Source organism: Gigantopelta aegis, chromosome 5 (assembly GCF_016097555.1).
Source record: "Gigantopelta aegis isolate Gae_Host chromosome 5, Gae_host_genome, whole genome shotgun sequence".
Lineage (NCBI taxonomy): Eukaryota > Metazoa > Mollusca > Gastropoda > Neomphalida > Peltospiridae > Gigantopelta > Gigantopelta aegis.
In genome coordinates this window covers 27,592,693-27,606,226 of record NC_054703.1, presented here as the reverse complement: position 1 = coordinate 27,606,226, position 13,534 = coordinate 27,592,693, and the positions used below count along the sequence as shown (strand labels likewise).

The 13,534-nt window shown below is 37.5% G+C and overlaps 1 protein-coding gene across 7 annotated transcripts in view; it reads right to left on the bottom strand.

The window, feature by feature from the left end:
• Positions 1 to 13,534, bottom strand: part of LOC121373553 (neogenin-like) — a 150,601-nt gene that overhangs the window by 45,822 nt on the left and 91,245 nt on the right. For all 7 annotated transcript variants that reach the window (XM_041500231.1, XM_041500234.1, XM_041500233.1 and 4 more), the window contains exons 2-6: positions 2,960 to 3,134; positions 2,322 to 2,464; positions 1,642 to 1,926; positions 802 to 967; positions 360 to 505 (exon numbers count right to left, since the gene is read on the bottom strand). In XM_041500231.1, the coding sequence (XP_041356165.1) occupies positions 360 to 505; positions 802 to 967; positions 1,642 to 1,926; positions 2,322 to 2,464; positions 2,960 to 3,134 (915 nt within the window). The remainder of the gene's footprint in view (positions 1 to 359; positions 506 to 801; positions 968 to 1,641; positions 1,927 to 2,321; positions 2,465 to 2,959; positions 3,135 to 13,534) is intronic.

Sequence of the window (13,534 nt, the reverse complement as noted above, 5' to 3'; positions counted from 1 at the left end):
CTTTGTAACAATTTCTAGAACTGTCCTTACCAAGAACGGTCAAGGTCCTTATTAACAATTTCTAGAACTGTCCTTACCAAGAACGGTCAAGGTCCTTCATAACAATTTCTAGAACTGTCCTTACCAAGCACGGTCAAGGTCCTTTGTAACAATTTCTAGAACTGTCCTTACCAAGATCAGTCAAGGTCCTTCATAACAATTTCTAGAATTGACCTTACCAAGAACGGTCAAGGTCCTTCATAACAATTTCTAGAACTGTTCTTACCAAGAACAGTCAAGGTCCTTCACAACAATTTCTAGAATTGTCCTTACCAAGAACGATCAAGGTCCTTATTAACAATTTCTAGAACTGTCCTTACCAAGAACAGTCAAGCTCGCATCCGAGTCGACTGAATCCTCCAAGTTGACAGCCCGGCAGGTATACACTCCCGCGTCGGCCTTCGTCAGCATCATAATCCTCAGACTAAGACTCCCCACCGTCTGAATCCGCGCGTTCTTAGAGCTCCTGTAAAAAAAAACACAATAACACTTTTCAGATTCTGTATTATAGATGTACAGTCAAACCTGTCTTAAGCAGTATATAGAACAAATGTCATTTGTTAACATGTGTCTCTCTATCTCCCGTCAATTGTACGAGCATTAATGTAATTTATGGGTCTTTGTTTTTAGGTGTTTATTGTACGAAGTGGTGCTTTGATTTTTAGGCAGCATGGTGCTGATTAAGGCAAGATGGTGCCAGACTATTGAGGCATGGTGCTGCACCATGCTAAAACCAGCTAGGGAAAACTCTAGTCTACTTACTTGAATTGTATCCTGCTTCCGTCCTTCAGCCACTGGATTCCGGGCCTCTTGCCCTGGCTGTCATGTCCATTAGCCCCGCAGTGTAGCACCACGGTGGATCCAACCACTGCCTTCGTGTTTTTAGGTCGCTCAATGAAATATGGAGCGACCCCTTTAGTAATTTCATCTTGAACAAAATAAATAAAATAAAAAAATAAACAGATCTTAACAAATATTTGAGCAGGTATCAATAAAATAAATTTCAAATATTTAAAAAAAAAAAAAAAAGAGAGAGATTTTTTTTTTTTTTTACTAATATGACATCTACCAGATAGGGGTGGGACGTAGCCCAGTTGTAAAGCGCCCACTTGATGTGTGGTCGGTTTGAGATCGATCTCCGTCAGTACGCCCATTGGGTTATTTCTCGTTCCAGCCAGTGCACCACAAACATTTGGTAATTTTGACATTTAGTCTTAGATAAGAAACCCGCTAGATTTTTCCATTAGTAGCGAGGGATCTTTTATATGCATCATCCCACAGACAGGATAGCACATAACATGGCCTTTGATATGCTAGTCGTGGAGCACTGGCCGGAGCGAGAAATAGCCCAATGGGCCCACTGACGGGGATCGATCCCAGACCGACCGTGCATCAAGCGAACACTTTACCACTGGGCTACATCTCGCCCCTGAAGAAACAATGGAGAACAATGGTCACTGAAAGCATTTTCAGAATTTTTCTCATTACTTACAAACAATTTGAATTTAAATTTGAAAGATTTTTTTTTTTGCTATTAAAACAAAAGTGCTTTTCAAAAATTACAGCAGAAACTTTAAAATAATAAGCCGTAACACAATTTACCTGTTTTTGGATTCTGTCTAAGGGAAACAACTCTACTTGTACGAGATCGATCAGCATTAGATGCTTCACACATATACGTCCCAAAGTCTGTGAACTGAACAGGATGTATTTCGAGGTATCCGTCGTCATAAATAAAAATATTGTTCGATTTCTTCACCTCCTTTCTGTCTTTAAACCAGCGGACACGCGGTCTAGATATCCCGTTAATTCTACAGGAAAATACAGCAGTGTCGTGCAAATATACAATCTGTGCTATAGGCTCGGCATCGAAATGCTTTGCTATATCTGAAAGGAAAAAAAGCAATAATCATCATTATTTATGTTCAACATTATCTGTAAGATAGTAATTTAGGGCCCCATCCCTGACACTATTGACATTTCTGGGCCAATGAAAAAAAAATAATAATAAAAAAAAAAAAATCATCATCATCATCATCATCATCATAAAAATATATATACAATTTGTTAGTCACTGATTAATAGTTATTTAATTTGAACATGAATGAAATATTAATCTGAACATGAACAAAAGATTTAATATAAACACAAAAGATTTAATTTTAAAATAAAGTAAAAATTTAAGTTTGACATAAAAATTAAAGATTTAATTTGAACATGAATGAAAGATTTAATATAAACCCAGTGAAATGACAATATTACTAATTAACTAGATGACGTACGTGCTATGTCGATACGAGCCTTCCTACTTATGATTGTTCCCAGGCCACTGACGGACGCCTCGCACTGGTACAAACCCCGGTCCGTGTTAGACTTTGAGTGCAGCACCTCTTCAAAAAATAACGATCCATTTTCTAGTAATGTTCTGAAAAACAAAAACCAACAGTAATGTTGATGCATGTATGTAACTGGTCTCAGTACTGGTTGTACTAAGTATGGGTGGGTGGGTGGATGGATGGATGGATGGATGGATGGATGGATGGATGGATGGATGGATGGATGGGTGGGTGGGTGGGTGGGTGGGTGGAAGGGTGGGTGAGTAGATGGATGGGTGGGTGGATGGATAGATGGATGGATTGATGGATGGACAGTTTGAGATATAGTTTGATGAATACTGTGAGCATGCTTTAGATGGATGGATGGATGGATGGAAGAATGAATGAATGAATGAATGAATGAATGAATGAACAGATGGTTAGATGTAGGATACCTCAAAAATTAACATTTACTTATTTGTATAGATGGTTGGATGGATGAATGGATGGAATGAATTAATGAATGAATTGATTAATGGATGGATGGATGGATGGATACACAGATTTACACAGATATAGACATAGAAAACACCCCCAGCACTTGCCTTCTATTAGTATTTGCTAGATTTAGGTTTTGCCCGTCTTTGATCCACCTGATGGCTGGAGACATGTCGCCATGATAGGCTGAGCAGTTGAGTAACGTCTTCGCTCCCTTCTTGACGACCACATCGCGCGGCTCCACAGTGAAGAAAAACTGACTGAAGTGAGGCACTGTGGTGGCTACAAGAACAAAGACAAAAAATTTTTAAAAAATAAAGAACAATGATAACAGCAAAAGGAAATGTTTCATTTAACGACACACTCAACACATTTGCCGTTAGTATCAAGAGAAGAATCAGGGCTGTAGTTGGGATTTTTTGTTTGGGGGAGGGCAACTGAGTACCCGGTAGTTAATAGTCTAAACTCCTTAAACGGTTAAGAATATCATAATCTTATGCAGTGTGCTTATAATATATGTATATATGTAGATTTATGCACCTCAAAGTACATTTTAAATTTATTATATTATTTAATAGATTTTATAAAAAAAAACATTTTAATGTATATTATATTTTCTGATTTTTAAAAAAATAAAATTTAAATTTAAATGAAAAATGAATACATACATAAAACATTTTAAGATGAATATTCATAAATGCAACTATAAACCAAATTTCATTGATCTAGGATTTCAGATGTGCGAGAAACTAAATTAAATTGAAAAACTTAACAAACTCTAGAAGTACACTGGTATATGTAGTTTAATTAAAAATTAAAATTAAGTGTTTTGGTTTTGGGGTGAGAAGTTGCCCCATCTTTAAAATAATGTATTTATCTTGTGTCTTGCCTTTATTAAGGCAAGACAAAAAGTTAAAAAAGAAAAAAAAAGAATAACTGGACTCAATTTCAAAAGCAATTATGCGTACAATGAAAATCCATTTCTAATATTCTAACGTAATTGAACATTTATTTCCGCTATGCTATAAAGTAATTGTAAGAAATTGTTTTCAATTTTCTTAGATAAATGCCAGGTCTTAATTCTATTCCAATTTTCGGATATAATTACATACAATCTCTGATTAATCTAGTAAGCCTATTTTCCGCCGAAGAAATTTCTCTGAAACACAAGTGTATAGTAAATTTAACAGCTAGGAGATAACTGTTTACGGTGTATACATGTACACCATAGGAGTACCTCTGCCTGTTACAAACCCTGGTCGGACTGCTGGTGCTCCCCTGCACCTGCCAGTGCAGGCAGTCCCCCCTCCAACCCACCCCACCCCTTTTCCTGTCCTGAACAGATGAGCCGTCCATGGCCGGCACCTGCGTGTCTGTGTGTCTGATGCCATATAACCGTAAATAAAATGTGTCGAGTGCGTCATTAAATAAAACATTTCCTTCCTTCCTTGTCAGCGGTAGTAATCGGGATAGTGATTGGGATAGTGATCGGGATGGACATGCTTGAACCTTCAGCGGATATAGGCATGCAAATAGAATTATGGTTGGTTGGAGAGGAGTAGATAGATATACATATTCATGAGTTATTGAGGAATGGTTTCCTGGGCTCTGCAGGCTTGGCTGGGAGGGCTGTGCCTCCTTCCCCCACACCCCAATAATTCTTAATAAAATTATATATATATATATATATATATATATATATATATATATATATATATATTATTGGTATTGACAAGCATTTGTAATACTGTAAAATCATACATTATCCATATATTTAAAAAAAAAAGAGAAAAAAAAAAGCTTTCTTCTATTTTAATTAAAGGAACTGTAAGTATGTTTTTCGCTATTCCAAAGGAATTAAATTTTTAATTAATTCTAAATTAATATCAAGCATTTTTATTTATTTTTCTTTCTTTCTTTTTTTTCTTTCATTCTTTGATTTTTATCCTTTCTTTCTTTCTTTCTTTCATTCTTTGATTTTTATCCTCTTTTTTTTTTGCCGTTCTAAAAGTAATTGAGAAAAACTTTCTGATTTTCTGATATAATTTCATGTTATCTCTTATTACGCCAGCAAGATTATTTTCGGCCACAGAAATTGCTTTCCTGAACTAGGAGACTAAAACAGATATCAGTCGCCAAGTGCTTGGAAACATGGTAAATTGAACAATGAAAATGACTTTCACTAAAGACGCATTCACACTGTGTAAACTGGTCTCGGTGGTGTCGTGGTTAGGCTATCGGTCTACAGGCTGGTAGGTACTGGGTTCAGATCCCAGTCGAGGCATGGGATTTTTAATCCAGATACCGACTCCAAACCCTGAGTGAGTGCTCCACAAGGCTCAATGGGTAGGTGTAAACCACTTGCACCAACCAGTGATCCATAACTGGTTTAACAAAGGCCATGGTTTGTGCTATCCTGCCTGTGGGAAGCGCAAATAAAAGATCCCTTGCTGCTAATCGGAAATTGTAGCCCATGTAATGGCGACAGCGGGTTTCCTCTCAAAATCTGTGTGGTCCTTAACCATATGTCTGACTCTATATAATCGTAAATAAAATGTGTTGAGTGTGTTGTTAAATAAAACATTTCTTTCTTTCTTTCACACTGTGTAACTTGTACACATTATAAATTACCTGTAGCATATAATATGGTTGTTACCATGTTTTCAACCAGACTAGTGCTTATTAATTCAGAAGCTTAATGACAGAGTGCTTGTTAGAGATTATTTATAGGCCTTTAGACAGGGCTCGAAACTTGTAAATTATGGTAAGCAAACCACAAACTTTAATGTGGAATAAATAGATACAAATATTAATAGTGGCACATATGCTATAGATCTAAAGTAGATCGCTCAAATAATATTATTATTTGGGCGACTAATGCCATTATTTTTTTAATATTCAAGTCGCCCAAACAGGACATTGGTCGCACTTGGCGACCTGGCCACAGGCCGTTTCGAGCCCTGCCTTTAGAAGGAAGGAATGTTTTATTTAAGAACGCACTCAACACATTTTAGTTACGGTTATATGGTGTCGGACATATATACGGACCACACAGATTGTGCCACCACACAATGGGCTACTCTTTCCAAAGGATATTTTATATGCACTATCCCACAGACAGGATAGTACATACCACAGCCTTTGTTACACCAGCTGTGGAGCACTGGCTGGAATGAGAAATGGCCCAATTTGGGCCCACTGACAAAGACTGATCCAACACCAACCGTGCATCAGGTGTGTGCTTTATCAGTAGGCTATGGCCAGCCTGAGCATTTGGAATGTGCCATAAAAATGTTTACATTATCCTCACTGAGATTAGATTGCCCCATAAATATGTTAACATTATTCTCAATGAGAGATTTGAAAGCTCCATAAAAATGTTAACATTATCCTCAATGAGAGATTAGAAAGCTCCATAAATTTGTTAACATTATCCTCAATGAGAGATTCGAAAGCTCCATAAAAATGTTAACATTATCCTCAATGAGAGATTAGAAAGCCCTACAAAACTTTTAACATTATCCTCAATGAGAGATTAGACGGCTCCATAAAAAAGTTAGCATTATCCTTAGTGAGAGACAATTTGTAAGAAATCGTTCCCCATCTCTTTTGTCCTACATAAAATGTTAATATTATGACCAGTGGGAATTGATTTGGTGTGTGGCAATCTTTAGACCTGTGTAAAAGACTTCCAATTAGATGAGATCTAAGTGGGTTAACCAATGCAAACAGATCCAGTATCACTTCCATTACTTTCTAATACCATTCTGACATATAACCTTACATTGCTCCCAGCAGTTCCATCATCTAGCCTGGTTCCATTTCCATCACCTTACATGTAGCCTGAATGACCATTTTTATTACCAAGCTTTTAACACAATTACAGGGACATGTATACTAAGTACATACAAATATTTGTTTAACTATACCACTAGAGCACACTGATTTATTAATGACCATTTTTATATCAAGCTTTTAACACAATAACAGGGACATGTATACTAAGTACATACAAATATTTGTTTAACTATACCACTAGAGCACACTGATTTATTAATGACCATTTTTATACCAAGCTTTTAACATAATTACAGGGACATGTATACTAAGTACATACAATATTTGTTTAACTATACCACTAGAGCACACTGATTTATTAATGACCATTTTTATACCAAGCTTTTAACATAATTACAGGGACATGTATACTAAGTACATACAATATTTGTGTAACTATACCACTAGAGCACACTGAATTTTTAATCATCGGCTATTGGATTTTAAACATTTGGTACTTCTGATATATAGACTTAGAGAGGAAACCCACTACATTTTTCCATTAATGGCAAGGGATGTTTTATATGCACCATTCTACAGACAGGATAGCACATATGATGGCCTTTGGAATACAACCAGTGTACCTGGTACTATATCAAAGACTGTGGTATGTGCTATCCTGTCTGTAGGATGTTGCATATAAAAGATCACAATGGGCCCATCGACAGGGATCGATCCCAAACAGACCGTGTATCAAGCGAGTGCTTCACCACTGGGTTACATCCCACCCCCAGCACATACCACAGTCTTTGATATACCAGTCATGGTGTACTGGCTGGAATGAGAAATAGCCCAATGGACCCACTGACGAGGATCGATCCCAGACCAACCACGCATAAAGTGAGTGCTTTACCACTAGGTACATCCCACCCCCAGCACATACCACAGTCTTTGATATACCAGTTATGGTGTACTGGCTGGAATGAGAAATAGCCCAATGGACCCACTGACGAGGATCGATCCCAGACCAACCATGCATAAAGTGAGTGCTTTACCACTAGGTACCTCCCACCCCCAGATAGCACATACGATGGTCTTTGATATACCAGTCATGGTGCACTGGCTGGAATGAGAATAGCCCAATGGGTCCACCTATGGGGATCGTCCCCAAACCGACTGTGCATCAAGCAACCGCTTTACCACTTGGCTACATCCCGCCAGTGGCTGCCACCGGATAGCACATACCACGGCCTTTGATATACCAGTCATGGTGCACTGGCTGAAATGAGCAATACCACCAATGGGCCCACCGATGGGGATCGATCCCAAACTGACCATGCATCAAGCTTTACCACTGGGCTACATTCCGCCCCTGGGTTAAAAAAAAGCATCTGGTGTAAGTGACAGCAACAAAGAAAGTTGGACATGAACCTGTCCAGCATGAAAAATACACACGTGTCCGAACACAGGGTCAAACTAGGGTCAGAGCCAGGTGGTCAGCTTAGTAACAGGGTACATATGTGTCTTTCAAGGGGAAAAGGAAAGGAAAAAAGAAAGAAATGTTTTATACATGTCTATATGAAGAGTTCAGGCGCAAAGCAAAACGCGATATAAACCATTTTCTTTCTAGTTTATAGTTAAAGGCATTACTGTATGTCACCGGCCTCGGTGGTGTCGTGGCAGGCCATCGGTCTACAGGCTGGTAGGTACTGGGTTCGGATCCCAGTCGAGGCATGGGATTTTTAATCGAAATACCGACTCCAAACCCTGAGTGAGTGCTCCGCAAGGCTCAGTGGGTAGGTGTAAACCACTTGCACCGACCAGTGATCCATAACTGGTTCAACAAAGGCCATGGTTTGTGCTATCCTGCCTGTGGGAAGCGCAAATAAAAGATCCCTTGCTGCCTGTCGTAAAAAGAGTAGCCTATGTGGCGACAGCGGGTTTCCTCTAAAAACAGTGTCAGAATGACCATATGTTTGACGTCCAATAGCCGATGATAAGATAAAAAATCAATGTGCTCTAGCGGCGTCGTTAAATAAAACAAACTTTACTTTACTGTATGTCAGTAAGGGCTAATCGTAGGCCCACTGTTTTGCTGCAAAATGTGATTGATCCTTATGAAATTGTATTGGGTAAATCCCGTTTTTTTTTTATCAAAACGCGATATACGCCAATTAAAAAACCCATTTTTACTGAAAATGAAAAATGGATATATCGCGTTTTGTGTCTGAACTCTTCATATGCTCCTAAATGGACGTGGCTCTATGTAATTATAAAGTGATTTCCGTTCCAACCAGTGCACCACAACTGGTCAAAGTATGTGGTATGTACTGTTCTGTCTGTGAGAAAGTGCATATAAAAGATCCATTGCTGCATTTGGAAAAAATGTGACAGGTTTTTTCTGATGACTACGAGTCAGAATTAACAAATGTTTGACATCCAGTAGCCGATGATTAATTAAAGAAGGTGCTCTTGTGGTACCCCATGACAGATACATGTACATATATAAAAGGCCAGGGTATGTGCTGCTCTGCCTGATGGAGTTGAAGTGCAGATAAAAAGAATCTTGCTCCTATATCTTAAAATTATCAAATGTTTGACATCCAGTAGCCAATGATAAATGACCCAATGTGCTCTAGTGGTGTTAGTAAACAAACCAAGTTTAAAGGGACATTCCTGAGTTTGCTGCATTTTTTAAGATGTTATCGACTAACAGACTTTTTAACAATTGTAATTACATATCAAATATATTTGTCTGCATAAAATATTAGTGATTGTATATTACCGTAAACATGTTTCTGATCATTCTAATATTTGTACTATAGGTTAAATTTCACTTTCCATATTTCCATAAATATAATTGTTTTGTACATACAAAATTATTTGAAGACAAAATTCAATTTGGGCTTCTTACAAATATTAAGATGACCAGAAACACATTGAATATACAGACTGATATTCTAAACAAGAAAATATATTTAATATGTAAGTTTAATCGTAGAAATATTTTATTAGTCAGAAACATCTTACAATGCTGCAAACTCAGGAATGTCCCTTTAATTTCTTTTTTAATTATCTGAAATGAGAAGGACAAAGCCAGTCCCTCCGTATTAATTTATCCTCCATTTCTAAATGAAAGGCTGATTGTTTCCTGTATTGTGTGTAAAACACTGGCACAGCTGGTCAGAGATACACATAGAGACACGGAGAATGGATCACTTTATAATTACTCAGTCTGATCATATCTCCCAACTGTTCAAGAAAATAAGAAAAAAAAAAAAAAAAAATATTTGTTGACTTTCACTGGTCAGGAAGAAGGAAGGAAATGTTTTATTTAACAATACACTCAACACATTTTATTTACAGTTATATAGTGTAGGACATACGGTTAAGGACCACACAGATATTGAGAGAGGAAACCCGCTGCCGCCACTTCATGGGCTACTCTTTTCGATTAGCAGCAAGGGGATCTTTTATATGCACCATTCCACAGACAGGATAGCACATACATGTACCATGGCCTTTGATATACCAGTCGTGGTGCACTGGCTGAAGTAAGAAATAAACCAATGGGTCCACGAACGGGGATCGATCCCAGACCGACCGTGCATCAGACGGACGCTTAACCACTGGGCTATATCCCGCCCATATCACTGGTCAGTTACAGACACAAATCCTGTGCACTTACAGACAGGATAGCACATACCATGGCCTTTGTTACACCAGTGGTCAGCAAGAAAATCAATGGTTCAAAATAACAAAAAACAAAAACAAAACCCCCAGAACCCCGAACCCACCACCAATTAATTGTTAAGACATTCACAGGTCACTTACATACAGGATAGCACATATCATGGCCTTTGTTACACCAGCGGTCAGCAATACATCAATGAATGAATGTTTAAAAACACCTCAGCACAAAAATACATTGGATATTGGCACACACACACATGTACAGATATGAAAAACAAATCACTTTAGAATTACACAGTCTGATGATATCTCGAACTGCTCAAGAAAATCAGTAGTTGAACAAAAAAACAAAATCATTATTTGTTAAGACTTTGACAGGTCAATTACAGACCCAAATCCTATGGGGGAAAAAATATTTAAAGTAGGCTGGTCAGTTATGCAGCACAGACATGAAGAACAAATCACTTTATAATTACAGTCTGGTCATATCTCCAACTGCTAAACAAAATCAGTGGTTGATAAAAAAAAAAAAAAAAAAAAAAAAAAAAAAAAAAAAAAAAAATTATTAGACTTTCACAGGTCAGTTACAGACCCAAATCCTATGAGAAAAAAAATCCAATGTAGGCTGATCAGCTTTGCAACAGACATGAAGAACAAATCACTTTATAATTACAGTCTGGTCATATCTCCAACAGGTAAAAAAAAAATCAGGGGTTGAACAATCAAACAAAAATAATAATTGTTAGACTTTCACAGGTCACTCATTTCCTTTTGAAAGTCTTTAAAGTTGGCTGGTCAGCAATACACAAATGAATGAATGTTTAACGACACCATTCGGCTATTTCTCGTTCCAGCTAGTGCTCCACAACTGGTGTAACAAAGGCTGTGGTATGTACTATCCTGCCTGTAGGATGCTGCATATAAAAGATCCCTTGTTGCCAATTGGAAAGAGTAGCCCATGAAGTGGTGACAGCGGGTTTCCTCCCTCAATCTCTTTGTGGTCTTTAATCATATGTCCGTGTTAAGTGTTTTAAAATAAAACATTTTCTTTCTCAAATCCTATGCACCACAACTGGCATATCAAAGTGTGTGGTACATGGTGTCCTGTCTGTGGTAAAGTACACATAAAAGATCTCTTGCTGCTAAGGGAAAAATGTAGCAGGTTTCCTCACTAAGACTATGTGTCAGAAATTACCAAATATTTGACATTTAATAGTGAATGCTTAATAAACTAATATGTTATAGTGACGACATAAAGAAATTTTTGATATTTTTTTTAATCTTTAACAGGAATAGTGTTTATATATTTAAGCCACATCTGGGCCGGGACATAACCCAGTGGTAAAGCATTCCCTTGATGCGCGTTTGGTCTAGGATAGATCCCCATTGGTAGGCCCACTGGGTTATTTCTCATTCCAACCAGTGCACCACGACTGGCATATCAAAGGCTGTGGTATGTGTTATCCTGTCTATGGTAAAGTATACATAAAAGATCTCTTGCTGCTAAAGGAAAAATGTAGCAGGTTTCCTCTATAAGACTATGTGTCAGAAATTACCAAATATTTGACATTCAGTTAGTGAATGCTCTATAAACCAATGTGTTCTAGTGACGACATTAAAGGCATATTGTCACAGACCACTGACCTATTTAATGGTCTAACAAAGTATTCCCTGAACAAATATAATTTGATTTGTCCCTAAATGTAATTCATTCAACCATCTTCATAACCACTATACTCCATTCATTAATAACATTTTGTAAAAATAACTGAATTATGGCAATGGTCCATAATTAAAAAACCTAAAATTGCCGAGAGGGATGACATGGATTTCACTCCATCATGGTTCACTTAAGGTGATGCAATAGCTAGATTTGGTTTCCAACAATTACTGTAATTTTTATTTATTATCCATTTTTAGAGAAATAAGGTCCTTAAATCTGTGACAGTATGCCTTTAAGAAAAAAAACCTAAAACACTTTATCTTTAACAGGAATGGTGTTGATGTCTTTAAACCACATCTGGTCCCCTAAATTGAACTCTATGTTTAACATGTGTCACGTGTATGTAGGAAGATAACACACCACATGTTTTTATGTCATGTTCAGAATTCTGCTGCTGTCAACTAAACAAGCTTTTAATTTATTCTCTTCCCTGCAAATGGCTTTAATCAAAATTCTTCACTTCTGCTCATCTGGTGAAGATGTCTCTCAAAATGTATCTGTAATTTATGATTGACATCAGGGACAGATATATACTGTAGGGGGGGATGTTCAAGTCCTTCAGGTCTGAAAATATCGGGTGAGTAAAAAATTGCTTATGAGGTGAGCAATTTTTCACTTGCTTGATATAAGCTTATGATGTGAGCATTTTTTCATTTGCTTGATATAAGCTTATGAGGTGAGCAATTTTTCACTTGCCTGATATAAGCTTATGAGGTGAGCATTTTTCACTTGCCTGATATAAGCTTATGATGTGAGCATTTTTCACTTGCCTGATATAAGCTTATGAGGTGAGCAATTTTTCACTTGCCTGATATAACCTTATGAGGTGAGCAACGTTTCACTCGCCTGATATAAGCTTATGAGGCAAGCAATTTTTCACTCGCCTGATATAAGCTTATGAGGTAAGCAATTTTTCACTCACCTGATATAAGCTTATGAGTTGAGCAATTTTTCACTCACCTGATATAAGCTTGAGGTGAGCAATTTTTCACTCGCCTGATATAAGCTTATGAGGTGAGTAATTTTTCACTCGCCTTAGTGATTTTCATTTTATAGGAACAATCTTGAGTAAAGCTTGTACAAATTATCAAAAAGAACAATCATCGAATCAGTATAATAATATTCAAAACACTGAGGTCGGCAAACTGTTACCATATTTTTAGGTGGATAATTCAAAACCCTTCAAGGGCGAGACATAGCCCAGTGGTAAAGTGCTCGCTTGATGCGTAGTCGGTCTGGGATTGATCCCCGTCTGTGGGCCCACTGGGCTATTTCTCGCTCCAGCCAGTGCACCACAACTGGTACATCAAAGGCCGTGGTATGTGCTATCCTGTCTATGAGATAGTGCAAATAAAAGATCCCTTGCTGCTATCTGTGTGGTCCTTAACCATATGTCCGACGCCATATAACCGTAAATAAAATGTGTTGAGTGTGTCGTTAAATAAAACATTTCCTTCCTTCAAAAAACACTTCCAGGATTAAATTGAGG